This window comes from Myxocyprinus asiaticus, chromosome 47, assembly GCF_019703515.2.
Source record: "Myxocyprinus asiaticus isolate MX2 ecotype Aquarium Trade chromosome 47, UBuf_Myxa_2, whole genome shotgun sequence".
NCBI lineage: Eukaryota > Metazoa > Chordata > Actinopteri > Cypriniformes > Catostomidae > Myxocyprinus > Myxocyprinus asiaticus.
The window spans coordinates 23,133,227-23,156,410 of record NC_059390.1 but is presented as its reverse complement, the minus strand read 5'-3'; the positions used below and the strand labels follow the sequence as shown (position 1 = coordinate 23,156,410).

At 36.7% G+C, this 23,184-nt stretch overlaps 2 protein-coding genes across 26 annotated transcripts in view; both read left to right on the top strand.

Moving 5' to 3' along the window:
- The window catches only part of LOC127436814 (CUGBP Elav-like family member 2), a 226,935-nt gene extending 213,963 nt beyond the window's left edge, over positions 1-12,972 (top strand). For 7 of the 25 annotated variants that reach the window (XM_051691221.1, XM_051691234.1, XM_051691216.1 and 4 more), the window contains 5 exons: positions 87-212; positions 2,222-2,419; positions 3,110-3,253; positions 5,714-5,879; positions 7,601-12,972. In XM_051691221.1, coding sequence (XP_051547181.1) covers positions 87-212; positions 2,222-2,419; positions 3,110-3,253; positions 5,714-5,841 — 596 coding nt within the window. In that variant the 3' untranslated portion in view covers positions 5,842-5,879; positions 7,601-12,972. The remainder of the gene's footprint in view (positions 1-86; positions 213-2,221; positions 2,420-3,109; positions 3,254-5,713; positions 5,880-7,600) is intronic. The other 18 variants (XM_051691219.1, XM_051691226.1, XM_051691232.1 and 15 more) reach the window with 7 other exon arrangements.
- A 9,811-nt stretch (positions 12,973-22,783) lies between these two features.
- LOC127436812 (USP6 N-terminal-like protein) overlaps positions 22,784-23,184 on the top strand; it is a 102,789-nt gene continuing 102,388 nt past the window's right edge. Inside the window, exon 1 of the mRNA XM_051691213.1 lies at positions 22,784-22,937. The gene's annotated coding sequence lies outside the window, so the exon portion shown is untranslated. The remainder of the gene's footprint in view (positions 22,938-23,184) is intronic.

The following is a 23,184-nucleotide window of genomic DNA, read 5'->3' as shown; positions in this document are numbered from 1 at the left end:
TCTCTCTCTCTCTCTCTCTCTCTCTCTGTCTCTTTCTTCCATTCCCATCTATCTCTCCTTTCTGCTCTGTCTGTCTTTCCCCACAGCAGGATCGACGGCTAACTCGACCGCAGGTGCGATGGGTTCCTTGGGTTCTCTGGGCACACTGCAGGGTCTGGCCGGGGCCACCGTGGGCCTTAATAACATTAATGCACTAGCAGGTAGCGTCAACAGTGAGTACTACCGTCCATCGGCCTCTCCATCCCAAACCATACAGCATCACCTCATACCAGCAGCCCACCGCTCAAAGAGATGCCCAAACACGCACAGACAAATGTTTTTAACAAGTGACTCTGCGAAACCATGCCATGTTTTCCGCACCACAACTGAGCACAGCAAAATAATATTTTGATAATAAACATATCTGCTATAGAGTTTCAGAGTTTTATAGTAATACATGTTATTTTGTTCAAACAAAAAGCTAAACAAAATAATTTGTTACAAAAATATGGTTTATCTCATTCTTTGATACACTGACTAACACAAACCAAAGTGAGGGCATATCTCTGGGCATTTCAGCGAGAGTTTATTGGATGTATATGTGCGCAGTGAATTTCAGTATTCTCACACTGAGTATTGCTAATATATAGAATTTTTAATGTGTGATCTGTTAAATGCTTCATTAAATCAAACCAAATCCATTCGCTAAGTCAAAACAAATGTAGCCCATCCTTTGTAGTCATGCGTGTGTGTTGCACCAATCAGCCACATCTCCACACATTCGAACATGCTAACACTGCTAAACCATTGCTCTGTGGGTGTTTCTATAGAAGTGCACCTTTTTTGTCGCTTTTGTCTGTGTACTGTATGAATGTTGTGTATGTATGTGTTTTATCTATGGTAAATGAGGATTGATTCAGTTAGGGCCAGACCTGTCCATTTATCCATCCATTTTAAATAAATTATGCCGTACGAATGTTATTAAAATATACCGAATGGGAGTTGTAGAGTGTAATTAATATGAATAGGCCAGCTAAAGATCATGCAGGTCTGTGCATGTTTATATGTAAGCGTGCCAGCACATGGGCAAAATCTCTATCTTCCCTAGTGACCTTTCAGCCAGGTTTCTAGTTTTATGAATCAAGCTCTCTCCAACAGAACATCTACAATTTAAATTCATTCAAATCACTCTCTATCTCTCTCTCTCTCTCTCTCTCTCTCTCTCTCTCTCTCTCTCACACACACACACACACACACACACACACTCCCTGTGCTCATTTAAGAGGCTGTATAGTGTAATTGAATATAAAAGGTCAGTATTGTAATTATTGCTGGATAAATGAGGGAGCCAGCTCTTCAAGCACTTCGCTCATCATTTATTGTTTCCAGGCCGTCAAGCCAAAAGGCTAGTCAGTAAATACTCATGAATCAGACACACAAACACACACACACACTGTTAAGTCCTGAGTAAGGCCCGAAACATACTCTGCACAACTACGTGAGCACAAACACTTTCACGCAAGCACCATTTTACATGTTGTTGAGTTGCGAAATGTCAGAACGCACTTTCTCAAGTTGCAGTGCAAGTTGTGTTATCAGTGTTGCCTCAAAGGGCACTAAAAGGGCCTCCTATTAGAGTACCTGTCTTCTTCTGTTTCGTAGTTCCAAAGAGTTAAAGAAGTCAACACGGTCATTGACAACAAGATTTGGAAAATTGTAGTCAGGGGTTTTGCCTTAAATGGGTTTAAGGATACATTTGCATTTTATTAATACTTCAACGTTTTTCCTGAAACTCCTTTCATACAAAAATAAAACAAGACTACTGATACCATATAATGAGATCATTAGAATTCGAGTTCTGCTGTGTTTGTGAGGTTAAGAAGGTGATTAGTCAGATGTTTCTGTCTGTCTGAGGGTCGCTGTGGTGATCGTCTTGTGCTGCTATTGTGACATTAGTGTGCATGTGTAGGCCGCGCTCCTCATTTGCATACACCGTTCAGTATATTATGTATCTTATATATCTTGTGTTTGTGTGTGTATGTGTGCGAGTGGGTGGCATTTATAACGTGTTTCGTTTAGCGCTCTACTTTCTACGTTTGTTTGTTTGATTTATTTTTTGGTGTGTGTGTGTGCTGTGCGTATTTGTATGTGTGTTGTACTGTGTTGTAGAAACACACCCTGAGTCCAAACGCTAATGAGTAAGAGCACTTCTTTTTTCTTTATTGTTGGGTTTTATGTAAAGTTGCTCACATGCTCTCAGGTATGGCGGCTCTGAACGGCGGGCTGGGCAGCACGGGCCTGAGTAATGGGTCGGCTGGGCCCATGGACGCTCTCACCCAGGCCTACTCAGGGATCCAACAGTACGCGGCCGCCGCCCTGCCCACCCTCTACAGCCAATCCCTACTGCAGCAACAGAGCGCTGCGGGCAGCCAGAAAGAAGGTATGGACAAACAACCACTATGGGGCGAATGTTCAGGACACATTCTTGCTTGTTTTAATTGTTGGTTTGCGTATACTTGTCAAACGCGTCTTGTTTTTCACTGAATCACACCATGAGTGTTGCATTGTTAAGACTGTGTCAAGTACACAATAGTTTAACTTTGTTATGTAGCGCATCACATTACTAAAGAGATTGACCAATCAGGAGAGGCTAGGGGCAGGTCAATCATTTAATTTGTATTGATTATGTACAGTAGCACCCATTACATTTACCTGCTACAATGTCGTGTAGCTTGCATCATCGGGGAATCCTAAATTATACCAAATATTGTATATTGAATAAAATATTGTAATATAGCCTACTTTAGGGATCCCAGCCGACAAAAATGCGTCCCAACCCCTGCATTCTGTCCCAATCAATTGCGCTCTAGCTGTTTTTGAACGCGAGAATGGCTTATACACAAGCTCCATATGCAGCTGCTGCAAAACTTAAAACACAAACGTTAAATGTTCATGGAAACGGACAACATGAAAATCTTAAATGTAATAGTAGTTACGTTCAGATTGCATTTTTTTATTTATTTATTTATTTTTTTTTTGGTATTTGAGAATTGGTATCATATTTTAATGCAAGAGTATAGTTTTTAGTTGTCTGCTAAATTTGTACGCGTTTTATGTGTGTGTGGTGCAGGACCTGAAGGGGCCAACCTGTTTATCTACCACCTGCCACAGGAGTTTGGGGACCAGGACATCCTACAGATGTTCATGCCTTTTGGAAACGTAGTGTCTGCCAAAGTCTTTATCGACAAACAGACCAATCTGAGCAAGTGCTTTGGTATGAAATGACACAAATGATACATGCACAGGCACTCAAAGGAAAGACAAAACCAATAGAACAATAGTCCTCAGTGTTTGTTACTGCTAATTTAAAATGAGTATTTGCTGAGTATAAGCAACTTGTGCTTGGTTAAAAATGTTGTACATTATTTTATATACAAAATCACATAGAAATGAATGTACCAATTATATTCCAACCACCACAAAAATAAAATAAAATAATAATAATAATAACAATAATAATAATAATAAAAAATAAGCATAGAGCTTTGAAAAATCTGACATAGATTTTTTATAAGATATATAACATGTGAACTGATATTTATACGTATTTTTATATATGCAGCCTGCTCTATTAATTTAAAGATCTCTTTATTTTACATTAAAAGCAATTATGATGTCATCTTACTATATCCTGAGACCCAGCAAAAGAAATTTGACAGTTTTACTATTTAAATGTTAATATAGTGTTAGGTGCATAAAATACATATGATAAATTTATTTTTATATATATGTACACTATATTGCCAAAAGTATTCACTCATCTGCCTTTAGACGCATATGAATTTAAGTGACATCCCATTCTTAATCCATAGAGTTTAATATGACGTCGGCCCACCCTTTGCAGCTATAACAGCTTCAACTCTTCTGGGAAGGCTTTCCACAAGGTTTAGGAGTGTGTTTATGGGACTTTTTGACCATTCTTCCAGAAGCGCATTTGTGAGGTCAGACACTGATGTTGGACGAGAAGGCCTGGCTCGCAGTCTTCGCTCTAATTCATCCCAAAGGTGCTCTATCGGGTTGAGGTCAGGACTCTGTGCAGGCCAGTAAAGTTCTTCCACACCAAACTCGCTCATCCATGTCTTTAAGGACCTTGCTTTGTGCACTGGTGCGCAGTCATGTTGGAACAGGAAGGGGCCATCCCCAAACTGTTCCCACAAAGTTTGAAGCATGGAATTGTCCAAAATCTCTTGGTATGCTGAAGCATTCAGAGTTCCTTTCACTGGAACTAAGGGGCCAAGCCCAGCTCCTGGAAAAACAACCCCACACCATAATGCCCCCTCCACCAAACTTCACAGTTGGCACAATGCAGTCAGACAAGTACCGTTCTCCTGGCAACCGCCAAACCCAGACTCATCCATCAGATTGCCAGATGGAGAAGCGTGATTCGTCACTCCAGAGAACGCGTCTCCACTGCTCCAGTGAGTCCAGTGGCGGAGTGCTTTACACCACTGCATCCGACGCTTTGCATTGCACTTGGTGATGTATGGCTTGGATGCAGCTGCTCGGCCATGGAAACCCATTCCATGAAGCTCTCTACGCACTGTTCTTGAGCTAATCTGAAGGCCACATGAACTTTGGAGGTCTGTAGCGATTGACTCTGCAGAAAGTTGGCGACCTCTGCGCACTATGCGCCTCAGCATCCGTCATTTTACGTGGCCTACCACTTCGTGGCTGAGTTGCTGTCATTCCCAATCGCTTCCACTTTGTTATAATACCACTGACAGTTGACTGTGGAATATTTAGTAGCGAGGAAATTTCACGACTGGACTTGTTGCACAGGTGGCATCCTATCACAGTACCACGCTGGAATTCACTGAGCTCCTGAGAGCGGCCCATTCTTTCACAAATGTTTGTAGAAGCAGTCTGCATGCCTAGGTGCTTCATTTTATACACCTGTGGCCATGGAAGTGATTGGAACACCTGAATTCAATTATTTGGATGGGTGAGCGAATACTTTTGGCAATATAGTGTATGTATATATAATTTTTTTTTAAGAAAACTGTTGTATCCATATTGTATTTGTTGTGCTGTCTTGTAATGTCATACGTTTCTATACATATTTATATACCAAGGGGAGGAAGTTGTCATGGCCAAACTCCCAAACATTTGGGATCTCAGAAAAGCCCAGGGAGTCCTCTGATAATACCCCAAGATTTACCACTGTAACATGTATGGGCTAAGAAAAACTTATATAGCAAATGTCCTATACAAATCTGAATTGCTGGGTCTCAGGAGGATAATGACCTTTAAAACCTGATGTATCAAATATGATACCAAAAAAAAAAAAAAAAATACCACATATTCAAGAAGATGTTTATTTATTTATTTATTTATTTATTTGTTTTTTAAGATTTTGTTTATAGGTTCAGAAAACAGTTCCATTTCAAAAATGACGAATTTTCGTACTATTGTTTCATTTATAAGGCTTTATAGGGTTAAAATGACATTTGAAACAAAAAATATCCGGTTTTCGCAAAAAACTCGCCAACTTTTCGATCCCAATTAATGTAAACGGCGAACATTTGCTGAATAGTTTCGATACGTAAAAATGTTGTGACTATTTTATACCCTTGATATCTTTATTCACATTGAGGTTTGGAATATAAACAGGACGTTGTTTGCAGCACATTATTGTCTCATCTTCATATCTCTTTGTATATGTCTTCCATAACAGGTTTCGTCAGTTATGACAATCCTGTGTCAGCGCAGGCCGCCATCCAGGCGATGAACGGGTTTCAGATCGGCATGAAGCGCCTCAAAGTTCAGCTCAAGCGCTCGAAGAACGACAGCAAACCATACTGATCTTAGCACTAGGGCCTCTCTCATTTTACACTGCTAGGGTAAGTCCCCACTGCTGCCACGGTTACCAAACTGGGACTCCGGGGGGAGGGGGGAGCACGAGGGGGGGAGTTTCACCCTTTGACCACCAGAGGGAGCCACTCTCCCTTAACCTTCTTTCAGCTTTTTTATTAACAACAGTATTATTATTATTTTGTCTCTTTTTACTTCCACATGAACACTTCCATTTCTGCCATTATTTTGTATGCGATGGATGAACAGCTATTAATGGTCAATTTGTTTCTTTTTGTTGGAGTCATGTGTACAAATGTTTTTTTTTTTTTTTTTTAAGTAAATATTTATACAATGGCTATTTCATTCTATGGTGATGACAACAGCAGAAAGGAAAGATGTATATTATTTGTTTCTCTTTGCGAACCTGAGGCTTGTATGGACAAGTAGGGAAGGTTCCGATATGATTAAAGCACCAATATGCACATTAACCTTTGCCCTTTGACCTCTGGTGTCGGATCAGGGCTTTGCTGCTCCTTCGAACCCTTGGCCCACTGGCACTAGAGAGGAAAGGGTTAAAACCCGCTGTGGCCTCTCTGTAGTCAACGGCAACAACTGCCTAAACAGCTTCCTCATCAAATACTTGCCGTCAAATGTTCAGTGATTTTTTTTTTTTTTTTAATTCATTTTCTGTCAGTAAAGGGTTTTTGATTTGTTGTTGTTATTCTTTTTTGTTTGTTAGTTTTTAAGATACATTTTTTTGTTTGTTTTTTTTTTTGCCGTCGGATGATCGTGGTCTTTGTCCAACAGAATTTGTGTAGAGCATTAAAAAAAGAGTTTGATCTGTCGATGGTTAAAATGAAAACAAAAAAAAGCACTCTAGGTTCTATGTGGAGGGATGGGGAGCTGAAAACTTGATGTTTATCGAAAGAAAACAAATTACATTAAAGAAAGCCACAGGCCTGTACATTTTATTTGTAAAAAAATGCAGTTCTATTTTTATATGAAATTTCTACTGCCTCTGAAGTAAAGGACTTTATTTATTATCTTTTAAGTTATTGGGTTTGGAAAAGTCGTGCTCTCTCTCCAGAACCTCGTCCGGTAGTCTTCGTAAACCACACAACCTGTTGTGTGACGAGAACACAGAATCACGTACAAAGCCCCTCTCTTTCTTTCTTTCTCTCTCGCTCTTTCTCTCACCTTCCCTTTCTCCATTTTCCACAATTCCATCCATCACGTCCCCGTCATTTCTCTGTCTCGGCTCTCTCTTACTTTCTTTCGTCATGACTAGTGGCACTTCATAAGTGAAATTTCTCTTCCGTTTCATTTTGTTTCATACTGTTTGGTTTTTGTTCGTACGCTCCAAAAAAACAGAATAGTTTCTCCCAAATGGCGATCCATCGGCGGTCTCGGATCGTAGACCGACCCGGAATGGATACTTTTGGGTGTGTGCGTTTGAACGGAGATTGTGAGTGTGTGTTTGTACTTTGTGTGTTTTAGCGAGAGCCACATTTACGTGTCCGTGTTTGCAATCTATTTGAATTATGTGTATTTTACGAAATAATAATACAAATTTAAAAAATAAACGTACGAAATAAAAACATTGTTAAAAATGCTAATGTGAAATGGATGTTGATGAAACGCTGGTTAATAGCACTGCTGCTGTTGTTGTTTCTGTTTGTTTGTTTTGTTTGTTGTTCTCATGGTTTAATGATGTTAGTTGTGTGCTGGAGCTGTTTGTGTAACTCTCCTCTCCCGTTTTCTTCCCTAGAACTCATCTCCATGACTATATGCTCATCGTTTGCCTAGCATGTCTACGTGGCGTACAAAAAAGCGTCTCATCGTCCCGTCATTGTTTCTGATGTCTTTCTGAGTTCTCCTGATCATAACCTGGTGTCCTTCTACTGATCTCTGAACTTAGCCTGATCTTTTTGGAAATTTTTAGCATGTGACCTCATTTTGAGCTTTTTTCCTGTTTTTTTTGTTTTGTTTTGTTTGGATTAACTAGTGAGGGAGGGAGCGAGGGAGGGAAGGGAGGAAAGACAAAATAATAATAATAATAATAATAATAATAATAATAATAATGTGAAACCGCTGCATTCACACTCTAGAGACAGAGTATATTTACTAACATAACAAGAGCATCATTTTAAGAAAAAAGAATAAAAAAATAAAAAATACAAAAAAATACAAAAAAAATAAATCCTGTGGCAAAACAATTAAGAATATTTGCATTTTTTACTTGTCAGATTATGTTCTTCTCTCTCTCTCTCTCTCTCTCTCTCTTTATGTTCTTTTCTTTTTCATTCATTTAAAGTAAACTTGAAAGTTCAATACAGGGATTGGCGTTGGGATTTACTGTCAGCAACACTCATAAATTGAGGCCGTCTGTAAGAAACCCACGCCAGTTTCTTAATGAAATAGACTACTTCCATGCAGTTTTAATATATAAATATATATATATATATATATATATATATATATATATATATATATATATATATATATATATAAACTGTCTGATCGATATTAGAATATCTCAGAGCTTGCTCGTGGTTTTTACATTTTTCAGGCAGTGTAAAGTTTTTTGATAAGGCCATTTTAAGTGGCTTGATTTCTCATTAAAGTCTATATAAAACCACTTTTTTCTAGAGTAGTAAAGGTATTAAAAACAAAAAAAGAAGAAGAAAAACACAAGATTGCCCTGTTTGGGGGGAAATGCTACCTACGTGTCACACCTTTTGCTGAACTGACTTACAGTTAGACAATCCGTGGTTTAAATGCACATGAAATGACCTATATTTTATACTGTTTAAATGTATAGAGGAAAAAAAAAAACGGAGTTTGTGTAACCCGCGGTCCCGTCGGTGCTTTTCGTGGATAAAGTCGTGGTTTCATCAAGTCTAACAGTCTTATTTGTCTCATGTTTTTAAAGAGAAGACTAAAAATCAATTTACTTGAACAATAGACAAAGCCTTTCATAAGTACAATTACTACTACGTTTTTGTTTTTGTTCGTTTCGTTACTTTTTTCTTTTCTTCTTTTTTTAACTGTTTTTGATAGGAATCCCTCTTTGCTAAATTTCTTGTTGGGTAATTAGCTATATACAAATTCTTAAAGTTACAGTGTCGGCTTGTGAAGCATCTATGTCATTATATTATTTCATTTCTATTGTGGGAAACAATATTTAGATGTGTTATGTTGTTCAGCAAAATGTGATCTTTTTTTTTTTTCTTATAAAGAAAAACGAGTGGAATTTAGTGCCAAATTCTGACGGTACATCCTGCCTACAGCTTCAGTGTTTTACTTGTGAAATTATTTGATAACATGGGTATTTTATTACGTAAGTGTTTTGTATGGAACCCTCATATTTAAAGATATAGATTTAAAAAAGGTTGTTAACTTGCTCTTCTGTGGTCTTGTTGCCTGAAACTGTTCATGTTTTTTGCTTTTCTTTCTTATTTTCCCCTTATTTGTAAAGATGTAAAAAGTGCCCATGTGTCATTATCTCTTTTACAAGCACATACACACATGCACACACATTCACAGGTAAGCACATAAGCACACACATGCACGCATACACACACCTGTGCTAAAGGCTGACCTCACAACCCTCTTTTATTTGATGGTGTGTGTATGTGAGCCCCTGAGATTGAGTCTCAGCAGTTCTCCTTATACACACATACAGTTCTCCTTACACACACATACATTAAGGGTCACCATACACCAATGAAGGCCTAGATTACGTTACAGTCAGTTACATTTAATTAATTCCCTTCTAATTTTGTACTTAAGAACCGTAGACCGGACACAATCTTCTTTGTCTGTAAAAAAATCCACTTATGTGTGATTGGACTAAATATATATGAATTGTGAGTCAAGCCTTGAATTTTTGACCATCGTGATGCAAAACAAGGCCTTATCATGGGTGAATGAAGTTTCATTAAACAACAGCTGTTTGTCTGGCTTTTTGTTGCTTTTATCAGGATGCTTTTACTTTCGTAGTACAACTAAAACGGAGTCCTGATGCCAAAGTAGTTCATCGTGATCCACAGTATTTGATAGCTCCTGTAGCACTTTGCTGAAAATGTTTACACACGGTTTAATGGCCCATATACAGTATAAATATTGTTTACAAACGTAGTTTACGGGCAGCCCCATCAAAGTCGTTTACTTCACTCGATAGCACTATTTTATACCCGAGCTCTGCCGTTGCCTTAACGCGTCGATCAGTATTTGTGGGCTGGAATATTTTGCAGCACATATAAAACGTGTGCCAAGGGTTTGTGTGTGAATGTGAACATGTTAAGATGTGTTTCTGTGCTGTGATTGGTTGTTCATTCTCTTTCCATCCACGTTAATCTTTCGCCAAATCTGAATCTGCCAAACTTTCTGCCAGTTAAAAAAAAAACAAAAAACGACCACATTAATAAAACAAGCAGTACAGATATCTGCGTAAATGGTTTGTAAAAATGTTAACATTTTACATAAGAATGGTATAACAAGGTTCTTAAGATGGGCAATGAGGAGGCAGTCAATGTAAAACTTTAATAACAAACTGAACTCAAACATAACATAAACTGCAAAACAACAAATACGCACATACAGCTTTGTGCGTCTCTCTCTCTCTCAAACTGGCGTCTCTGGCCCCCCAGCTCTCTCCCGCTGATTAGTCAACTCAGCACCAGGCGTGCGTCATCACGGACCGGCCACGCCCCCCTCCTTGTCACAAATGGTTTTACAACCAATTTTACGTTATTATGAGCCTTTTCTTCGCAAAATTGTTGTTTTGACACATTGATTGCAACGATATACGTATGAATGGTTTATGAATAATTTTGCAGTTTTACGAGCTGTTTACACCAAAAATTGCTGTTCTTTTACTTTCAATGCAACGTTGAGCTATTTATGCGTGAAATTGTCACTTGGTCACATCCAATTCAACAATGTATGTAAGAATGGTTTTATCGATAATTTATGCAGAAATTAAACAAAGGGCCTCATTTATGAAACATGAGCAGAAAGAATTTCAGCATAAATTGTTTGTAAAACAATTCATGCATCAATTGTAACAACATGACGACCAATTTTATGGTTTTACGAGCTGTTTGCACATAATATTGTTGCTCTGTCACATTCAGTGCAACAATATACATAACAATGGTTTTACAAATAATTTTGCGTTATTACGAGTTGTTTACACGTAAAATGTATGCTTGTTCACATTCAATGTAACAATGTTTGCAATTGTCGCATCATGCAAAATATGCACCTGCAGCCATTAACATAAGAATGGTTTTATGAACAATTTAATCTTGTGAACCAATTATTCGCAATACTACCAATTATACAAACAAGCTGTTTACATGGAAAATTGTTGCTTTGTCACATTCAGCGCAACAATCTACGTAAGAATGGTTTTGTGAATAATTTTGCGGTTTTACGACTTATATTGTTTTAAAAACCAATTACACATACAATTGTCGCATTGGCGTATTCAGCGATTTTGACCATTTCTATAAGAATAGTGTTACAAAAGGAAATACGTTTTCCGATATTCTTAACAATCCCTTAATGCATCCATTTTGTATTGGGAAGTTGGAGTCAGTCAGTTTACGATTTACTGCTTCCATTGCCAAATCTTATAACCATTAGCACAAACACAAAAGCACACACGCAGTAGCACAGCGTTAACACGCAGTATTAAAACTGATGACTCCTCACAATTAATCCTATCGTAAAGTTGTTTACACCTTTTGTTCATAAGACTGATTTCGTAGTGGCATGAAGAGAGTTATAATACGTAATGTGAAATGTTTCATGAGATGTATTTTTGACCTTTTTTGATTTATTTGACGATGTAATATCACTCTGTATAGCTTTTTATCTCAGCTCAGTTTCATATTACGGCTTCTGGTATATCGCTAGTTAAAAGTCGGTAGTTTCCAACTTGGTGTATACTTTTGTTTGCCACACTTGATCACAATCAACTACACTAACTTCAGACAAACAGGGTAAGCTACATGGCCAGCAATTTTACACATAAACACACATTTGTTTGATGTTTAATAAAGCACAATCTCACATGGGTCTTTGCAGGAGTCCTTGCTGAGGCTCTCAACTCAGGGGTTTAACACACGCATCTGAAATCTGTTTGTTGTTACTTTTGTTTCTTTCTATCTCTTAAGTGCTATTTAACAATTGTATTTTAAAGAAGAAAAAAAAAGATGTGTAGTTTCTTTGCATTTTGGCTTATTATGTCAAGTTTTTTGGAAAAAATGTATGTGTTTTATCTAACGTGCTGTAACAAAAGCTTGTTGTCTGTAGATTAATATCATTTTGTTTGATTCTAAAAAGATTTAAATAGTTTTAAGTATTGTCTTGAGAAAAGCCAAAGTCAATGCATTTCAGTGGATTATGTAAGCGTGATACATGTTTGTTTGACAACACTTTGAAAATCTGTCATTGGATGGGAATTTAAAAAGTACAAAAAAGCAGGCTTTCCTATTTCTATCACTGATTGTACTTATGCCTTTTGTACCAGTGGAACTTTTTATACTGGCAATTAAAGGAGGAAAAAAAAAAAACTATGACAGGCTGCGTGGCCCCAGCCAGGGGCCTGCGGCGACTGGTTCCCGAGTTTGATTTCTAGTTGGCGTCCAGAACGTTGGGTTTTGATATATAAAGATTTTTTAGGAGAAAACTTTGGCTTGGTATCTTTAGCCTCTTCTTCTTTACTCTTCTTCTTCACATCAGTATTTGCTTTTCTTTTCATTCGCTTTCTCGGAAAGAGGGTTGGGGAGTTTTCCTTTTAGCTTATAAATACGTAATGCGGTTTGTCTTTACCAAGAGTCTTTACAACAGCGGTAAGTTTCATTTAGTTGAGTATTGTGCAGTCATCATAAGACAATTAGACGATTTAGAAGTATTTAGTCACCTTCAGTGGATAAATGTATTAGTTTGACAACAAGATAAAAGTAATTTGAGGACTTTTCTTTTAGCTGTTTAGATTTTTCTGGTTTCTCTGTCTTTGCTGTTAACCTAACTGTGTAGCTGGATCAGTCAGACTTATTTTTGTAAATGTATGTTCTTGTGTGATGCAGTTTTTTGCCTCTGTCTCCGATATTAAACCATTTTTCCTAATACTCGTCTCTCTCTCTGTGGCGTGGTGTTCCAGTACCTGTCCGATGTTGTACGAATGTTCATGCAACCCTCTGGTGTTTCACATCTCTTTTCTATCTTCCTCTCCTGTGCTCACTTTTATCTGTACCGTTTGTTTCGTTTCTTTGATTCAGTATGTGCGTTGGTTTTCCTTTTATATATGTTAGTACGATTCAATTTCATTCAGTCCTCACTCAAAGTCCCATCACCAAACATGGTAAATATACATAAAGATTTGTATATGTATATTTCTGTGCAGCCCAACTTGCTGTAACAGTAGATGGACAGCCGTTTTATGCTCTATTTTTAAAACACCCCTCTGTGAGGCCCCCCGTCTTTTGTGATGTAACGTCCAACCTTAAAACCAAAAACGTGGAAATGTTAAATATTTCACAAGAAATTAAAATTGACCCATTTCTCAACTATTCCGGTAGGCGGATTCAAAATTGAGCATCAGAACTCAACAGTATTGGGGCTAAGGGAATATTGGTAGCATAAAAATGAAGATTCTTACTGTAATGAGGTCGTACTGTTCTGTACTGTACCGCTGAACTGGGCGTGGCCCCCGTCTGTCCCTATGTCTGTGTCCTTATCCACTATGTGCTGTCCATGTGTCCACTGCATCCCTACAGAGATACCAGAGAGTCCCAAAGCAATTTACTACCATTATTCAGAGATATTATTAAGTGATACTGTGTGTTCCAGAACTTAAAAAAAAATGCTAGTTAGAGCAGGTGATGGATTCAATGTTTATTTTGTTTTGTGACTTTATCACAACAGTTCAAAATCATTTTAAAGGGTTGGTTTTACCAAAGATGAAATTTCTTTTGTCACTTCCATTTGTGTCTCTTGAAATGTGTATGATTTTCTTTCCTCAGTAAAACACAAAAGGAGATATTTTGGACACTTCTCTAGGAATGCACCGATACCATTTTTCTCTCCTGATTCCGATATCGAAACTCTCAGTATCAGCTGATCAGATTAGAATATCTTGACCTCATTGTGTGGAACTAATTGGGGGTACTCTTTTATTTGTAAAGAAACACAAACCTCTAACTACATTATTTCAATATAAATGTATAGCCTACTAAGAACAACTTTATTGTTAACTGGTCTACTGGATAATGCTGCTGCAAAATTAACAGTAATTCCAGTGAAAATCATCAGAAGAAAAGAAGTGAGTTTTCTTAGCACATTTTTTTTTTCCCAACATGTATCTGAACTTTAAAGATTTAGACCTTTTTTTTTTTTTTTTTACTTTAGTTGTAAGATATCAATTCACTTTTCAATCAGTTATTTTTTGGAACACAGTCAACTTAAATATTGTTGTAATTTGTAAACAAATATTATTATTATTAACTTTTAGAATTTTATAATGCAACTGTAACTTTAAAAACCCTCTGGCTTTTATTTTGACGGTCGGAACACTCCAGGAGGTACATGTAGGCCCAAAGTAGTTTAAGTCGCTTGTTATTCCAAATCTGGAGAAATGGTCCTCCAGTGCTGTTCTTGATGCATGTTATGAGTGAAACAAACTATTGAGCATCTACATCTGAGATGTAGTTTATGTGGAGTGCTCACATTTGGCACGCCACTTTTAGGGCTGAAAATAGCAGCGCACCGCAAGCCTGCGCGTGCAATGTGTATGTATCAACAGAGCAGCACCATTCACTGAAACGTGTTGTGCATAAATATACTTAATAAATGCAGCCATTTGCATTCCACAAAGCTATAGCATGTCCTTAAGAGACTTTAAACAAAATGCACAAGTCATGTGGACTACTGTAATTATGCTTTTATTGTTCTTTTATGTCATTTTTGGAGCTTGGCAGTAACGAACATGACTAACACAAAGTACTGGATTTGGATCAGGCTCGTTGAACCGATACCTAATCTGTCTAAAAGCATCTGTATCGGAGCGACAGGTATCCGATCGGTGCATCCCTACACTTTTCCATACAATATGAGTGGATGGAGAACAGCTCCTGTTATGCTCCGTAAAGGACAAAAAAAAAAAAAAAAAAACAAAACATAATAATAATAATAATAACACTATGTAACACAATTTTTGTTCCTGGGTAGTAAGTGTTATTTCCTAATTGCTTATGCCTCAAAAGTATAGAAAATGGCTATTATTCCCCACAAACTTTGTTTTTGTGACCAGGACAGTGATATTTTGAAATGTACATATTTCCAATGAGAAAACGGGTGAATTTGTGTCTTTTCGTTCACATAAAGTCAGAAAAAAACAACATATGAATCCAAATGAACATGTATTTATACTAAAGTAATACAAAAATGACTACAAAAGATTTAGAAGTGAGTAGTTTTTCGAGATTTACGATTATACTGTAAATCACTTTCACGAATCAGCCCCCAAATGAACTCGTCATACCTCAAGGTGTCCAGCAAGGTCTTGATGCTGTTGTAATCCTCTTTGAGGTGCATCGAGTGAGCCAGGGGAAGAGACAGGTACTTGTTACCATTATGGAGCAGCACGGCTTTGAGGCTCCTGGATGAGCTGTCAATGAAGAGGCGCCACTCATTCTGGTTACAGGCGATTCCGATTGCCTCGAACAGACTCGTCACATTGTGGCAGAAGCAGAGCCCATCTTGACGGGTGAAGAAGCTGGAAAAAGGTTGGTGACGCTTCCTCTGATCTGCGACTTGCACACTTTCATCCAACAAGTTCCACTGCTTGAGCCTAGACGTCAAAAACTTGGCATTAGACTTGGTGAGACCAAGATCTCTAATCAAGTCATTGAGGTCTTTTTGGTTGGGGTAGTATGGATTTCTCTCATCAGCTCCACCTCTGAAATTGTCATCTGGATCTACAACGTCTTCCTCGCTCTCTGACTTGCTGCTCTCTTCTAAAGACGGCTGCTCTCTCTCCGGAGGAGAGGGTACAGGGAGCTCATGGCAGTGTGTCACTGGGGCGATGGATGAAGGAAGGTCCGGATACGTGATAGCAGGTGCATTCTTGCCAGTTCGACGTTTGGAAGGGTCCACCATGCAGAAGTAGCAGTTGCTTGTTGAGTGGTCAGTGGGTTCCCACAAAATTCTTGGGATAGCGAACTTCATGGCTCTCTTTTCCCCTCCTTACCATCCTACAAAAATACATTTATTTCACCCATGACTAATGTGTAAGAGATTCTCGCAACATTTTTCATATATGATATATATTTTCAATAACATTGAAAATTGTAAAACATTTTAAAATTTAAAAAGTTTACAATTTTAAAAATTAACAAATTTTATAACATAAAATTCCGAGCAACAATTGTCCATCTTACCTTCCAGAGTTTTTTTGCAGTGCTCGCAGGTGAAATGAGGTGCCCAGGGTTTGTCTTGATCCCCAACAGGCATGCCAAAATATGCCTTGTAGGCCTCACACATCTTGGCAGATGCTTCCACAGAGTACTTTTTTGCTCTTGTCTTGATAAATTTGCCGCAGACATAGCAAAATGCATCTGCCGGATGCTTGCAGCCTCTTGATGCCATCTCAGAAAAATGCAGATATGTATCCACTTAGGCAGCTGGAACTAAACTGAACTGATGGGCTTAAGGCCCCTGTATTTATACTACTATTTATATTACTGGAAAGTTCTAGAAAGTTCTAGAAGTTACTCCAAGTTTACTCAGCACTGAATCTATCTGGAATATTCGGGAAAATATATACATTTCAAAATATCACTGTCCTGGTCACAAAAGCGAAGTTTGTGGGGAATAATAGCCATTTTCTATACTTTTGAGGCATAAGCAATTAGGAAATAGCACTACCCAGGAACCAAAAATAAAAAAAATAATAAAAAGAAACAATTTGTTACACGGTGTAATAATAAATAAAACATAAAAGTAGATCATACAGCCTTTGTGGTATATTCCAAATCTTTTGAAGCTGTACGATACTTTTATCTGAGAAAGATAATGATTTTAAGACTAATTTTCATTTTGGGCTCAACTTTTCCTTAAATTCTACAGATACCACCAAAAAAAAAAACTGCAGCTCTGTGGAGATAAAACCAGTTAAACTAAAAATAAACACATACATAAAATAAAAATATAATATCACAGCTCTTGGGTTGAAAAAATAAAGGTGTTCCAGTTTCAACAGCAATATTTTACAAAAATGGTACCACAAAAGCACACATAAAAGAACCAAAGGTAAAAGGTAAAAAGCAGTGGAATTTGTCACAATAGTTGTCCTAAAAAAAATATAAAATAAAAAATAAAAAAGTTCCTTATTTTTGCAATTCCAGCAGTCAAAATACACAATACAAATTACAACATCACTTTGAAAATATCAGAACTGAGGGAGTCCATGTCACTAAAATACTGAAAACTGAACTTGCGTCTATATAAGACATAATTTCTTTTTATTTATTTTTTAAATCAAAGACGACACTTCTGCAGCTCTGAAGACTTCACATAGGACAGGTACAAAAGAGTTCCTTAAAACTACTGGAAGAGCATTATAATGGAGGATAAACCTAGAACATATGGCTGCAGGTAAGATTCAACCAACCAGGGTGATGTATCTTGTCATCTCTTATTTATAATTACACTGGTCTTTGATCTTGAATGCAGTCAATCAATAAAGATTTGGAGTTATCTGCACATGTATTTCAACTGGGTGAATCCAACCCTTGGAACTTGTCTTTACCAAACTTTGGGGACATGGTAATATTGTGTGTGTTTTCGAAATTAAACAAGTTATTACATATTTACAGAGTACATTATTAACCCTAAATCGCTCATTTTTGTTTTGTTAATAAAATGGTTTCCCCTTATCTGAGTTGTACAAGGCTTGGGGACTTTTTACAGTTGCCATCTGAACACACACACACACACACACACACACACACACAAAATTTGGAATCGATTCGATGAGTCTAAGTTGTACAAAAAAAAAAAAAAAAAAAAAAAAAAGTGCAACACTCATCATGTTGGGGGCAAATTTGACCAGCCAAAGGAAATGAATGGGTGAGACTATAAAACACACACACGCGCGCACACACACACTTACACACCAAGGCTTGTTTGACCATTCTAGTGGGGACATCCCGTAAACTTATATAGATTACATAAAAACTTTCCCTTCCATGAAGGCATGAAATCCAAGGAGCTCTAAAATACAGGTCAGACATCTCATTCAAAAGATACATCCAAACTTGAGCTCGCAGTCGGCCACGAAAAACACAAGAGCCAATGATGTCAGGCTTGTGTCGATTCAGTCCAAACAAGTGTAGTCAAACCTGTCCACACATACCAAACATACCACACAAGTCTGAGTCTAAGTCTGGCCCCTGTGTGACTAAGTTTATGTTAGAATTTTGATGTTTGAAATAAATAACAGGTAACAAAATAGCACAATCAGATCTGACTGTGGCAGCTTGGTGAGCTTTGACAACATTGGAGTATCACTGCAAAATCTGACATTTCAACACAAGTGTTTTAAAACATGCTACAATTTCACAAATAATTGACTTTCACAATATCTAAATATAATGTATATACCGACCACTATATTAGGTACACTTGTACACCTACTTATTCATGCGATTATCAAATCAGCCAATCGTGTGGCAGCACTGCAGTGTATAAAATCAGGCAGATACGGGTCAGGAGCTTCAGTTAATGTTCACATCAACCATCAGAATGGGGGACAAATGTGATCTCAGTAATGTGGACCATGGCATGACTGTTGGTGCCAGATGGGCTGGTTTGAGTATTTCTGTAACTGCTGATCTCCTGGGATTTTCACACACAACAGTCTCTAGAATTTACTCTGAATGGTGAAAAATCAGGAAACAACAATGTTGATGAAAGAGGTCAACAGAGAATGGCCAGACTGGTTTGAACTGACAAAATCTACGGTAACTCAGATAACCGCTCTGTACAATTGTAGTTAGAAGAATATCATCTCAGAATGCACAACACATTGAACCTTGAGGCGGATGGGCTACAACAGCAAAAGACCACATCGGGTTCCACTAATGTCAGCCGAGAACAGAAAGCTGAGGCACAAAATGTGTAAGCACAAAACGAACACAACACAAGAGTTAAATAAGAGAGGACTGAATTTCAGATGTTAAATATAGTTACAAGTACAAATACTGCAGGTGACAATGAGTATGAAAAAGATTCTGTTCTTTAACAAGTTGTTTTTTTAAGGTGAAAATTATTTTTGCCACCTCTCTTCACATCGCAAACACAAATGTTTGCTACCTCAGACTAAAAATTACTTGCTAATTTGCACTGTCTATATATTAAACCCCAAGAGATGGGAAGGGAAAAGCTCACATACTTTCTTAATGTGTACATTATGACTGAAATTATTTATTAAAAATAATAATAAAAAAGCTTTCCACGTGTGTTATTAATATTACGAAGAGGAAAACGAAAGGAACACTTCGGAAACAAAAAAGCCTGTACATGGTTCTCTACTGTCCTCTAGTGGTCATACTGGTAGCTACACTTACATTCACGGATATCCCCATATAAGCCACTGTGTGCTCACCACATTGAGTATTCACAAAGGTTTAGCTTACTTCAACAATCTCAATGAAAGGAGCCATTCAATTCACTCACAACAGTGTATGAAAACCAGCACTTGACTACTGCTACCACCACACTTCGTTTTTGAAAGGATGCAAGTTAAAATAACCGTTTTCTATTTATATAAGTATTCACGAAAGCAAACATTACAAACACAGTCAGTCATAAATAAACGGCTGACTCACTTCTGAAATGAGACGAGGCAACAAAATGTGTTGACAACTACGGTAAGTACAGTGACAAATGATTCATGAAATCCACACTAATCGATTGATTGTGTGTCTATTGTCCATATGAACCCTGTGAAAACACTGGCATTAGTGTATGATTACATAAACAGGAAAATGGCAATTTGGGGGAAACGGTGCTTTTCACTGATAAATGAATTGTAGTTACATATTTTGGCCACAAGATGGAGCTGAGAGCTGACGTTTTGAACTGGACTGGGGAAGATAGTGTGACGTTGTTCCAGAGAAGGTTCATTCAGATGTGTTTTTATGCACTTTGAAAGTTTTACTGTGGTAATACCATGGTACTATTTGCAGTTCCTTAAAGTCCCATGTAAATATCATGGTATATGAAAACGGCAATCATTCAGAACAATGGTATTATTAAATAGGGATGGGCATTTTGGTCATTTTGTCTTCTCGAGTACTCGGACTCGTCGAGTACTCCAGGGGCGATTACATGTTCATAACTGTATATACAATAACGTGTGACAAACTTCTATGGCTGCTGCATTGTGCCTTCTGTATCGTCTATTCATTATTATAGGCTGTTATAAAATAACATGTTACAAAATGTACAAAAGACTCAAAATATAATGCATCATATTTTATCATTATGTGAAGATTCGCCGTCCAACTCTGAAAGAATGTGCCCAACGCACGTCTGTCTGTTCTTCCTTCAGGTTACTGTAGTAATCTTAGTAAGCACGCACCAGTTTTTTTAGTGACTGTCTGAACCGTCTATTTGTCAAATAACAAGAGACGCCATAACCATTGCGTTTTTAATATGCGTGTTAAATTGAAGTTCAGTTTGAAGACGCTGAATTGTGTTCCATTTAGCTGCCCTCTATCTAGCTCTGTCTAGCTGTTTGAAACACTCACCTGCTGTATATGCGTTGCTTCAGCACGTTGAGTCCACTGCCACACGCGCCTGTTGTGTGCGTGTCCCCAAATGTTCGATGCTCTGTATTGTTGTTGCTGTGATTCATGAAGCGTTCCATTCAGCTTGAATTTTCACCTTTCAACTGGGGAATTTGCAACGGAATGACACTTTATATTGGACATCTAACTTGGAAACTGGTGCAGAAATCTTCAACTCCCATTTTTCGTCGAGATGCAGGTGCGTGTTACTTCACGCAGGGCAGGGAGGTTTACGGTCAGTAACAAACATTTACTTTTATTAAATAATATCCATTAACGAGTCAAAGTTTTTACATGAAATAATAATAAAATGTGTTTAGGAAACGTTTTGCAGAGACAGGCGTTCAAAACACGGTTAATTACACTCTTTTGATTATCGTAACGATAGCATTGCAGCGTTGTATCAGTTTGGTTGCTACGAGACGTTTCTGACAATCAATGTACCCCTCAAAACCACAACGTAATCAATCTCAAAATTGAAAATAAGCTTCCTCTTTGTGTGTTTAGTTGTCAGGTAATTGTCACTGGATTTCGAATTAAGTGAAAAGTCACATCATGAGTGATCACTATCGATCATCGTTATCATGATCGATCATTGCTGTCATGTCCGAGTACCCGAGTACTCGTGCCCATCCCTATTATTAAATGATATGCCACTGAGCCTTGATTCCATTACAGTGCATTTACTGTATAATGATATCAGTGTCTTTTTTTTTTTCATCACAAAAACAAACTTTTTGAAGGAAATACAGTTGGAATATTCCTCACAGTGGCCAGATTAATATTATTAAACAAGTTAACAAAAAGTGCACAGTCTCATCACTTTTTAATGTTATTACTTTATTTTGATAGTAGTAATACTAATACTAATAAAATTATTAATATTATGCAGTAATATCGATATTATTGTTGTTATTGCTATAATAGTAACAGTAGTAATAATAATAGTACCACACTATTTATTTGTTTGTTATGTTTTTATTTATTATTGAATTTACTAGTAGCTATTTTAATTATTTACTATAATAATAATAATAATAATAATAATAATAATAATAATTATTATTATTATTATTAATATTATTATGAGTATTATTAAGAATAATATATATTTTTATAATCATTCTTTTAATTGTTTAATGTTAAATATTATAGTAATTAACCCAAATGATTTTATGATGATGATTATTATTAGTTAAGCTATTATTATTATTATTATTATTATTATTATTATATTTATTTGATTTACTCTTAGCTATTTTTATTATTAACCCTATTGATATATTATTGTTAATGATAATAATAATAATACAAATAAAAATAAGTCTAATATGATGAATATTATGCAACACTATTGCTGTTATTAATAGTATTATTATTTTTATAACAATTGTCTATGTAATAAAAATAATAATAAGTTCCATTTTCTGATTATTTATTTATTGTTTTTATTTTTTATGATTTACAACTAAATATTTTAACAATCAAAACTAAATATTTTATTATTATTATTTAAGCTATTATTATTATTATTATTATTACTACTACTACATTTATTTTATTTACTCAGCTATTTTTTTATTATTAACCCTATTGATATTATTATTGTTAATGATAATAATAATAATAAAAATAATAGTCTAATATGATGAAAATTATGCAACACTATTGCTGTTATTAATAGTATTATTATTGTTAAAACAATTGTCTATACAATAAAAATAATAGGAAAAGTACCATTTTCTTTTTATTTATTTATAAATGTTTTTATGTTTTTTATGATTTACTACTAAATATTTTAACAATCAACCCTAAAGATTTTATTATTATTATTATTATTGTCACATTGTTGTTATTATGATTGTTGTTACATTATATATATATATATATATATATATATATATATATATATATATATATAGTATATAGTATATAAGTATATAATTTTTTTTTTTCATGGTCACAATTTCATTTTTAAATGTGTGTGCTGAATGTTGGCCAACAACATACAGAGAACAGAGAGGAATGAAAAATCACACTTCCGCTCAGTGCACGCCTGTAGTGATGCAGGTCTGAGCGGGTGGCGCATGAGCACCTGAGCTGCAGGGGTTTCCATAGTGAGCGAGCTCACGCACTTCAGCGGGAACACCGCGGACTTCCTGTTGCTGGACAATGCGCTCATTCGGCTCTCATGTACACGACAGGACCGGATAAAGGGATGTAAGCGGCGCTTCAGACAAGGTAAACGCGCACTTAATGATCAGCTGTGATCGGGAGATATTGATCAGGATAAAGTTGAGTGTGTTTGTGGTCCGCTTTGCTAAACTCGCGCTAGCGGGGCAGCGTGAGCCCCCTCAGGGAGAAACGGGATTGATAAAGAGATATTGACCCTCCGCAATAGTACTAGTATGGTTAGTTTTAAATGTCTATAAGCTCTTACAGAGGGAAGGGCTCTTTACTCTAAAGTACTTTTAAATTGTACTAAATG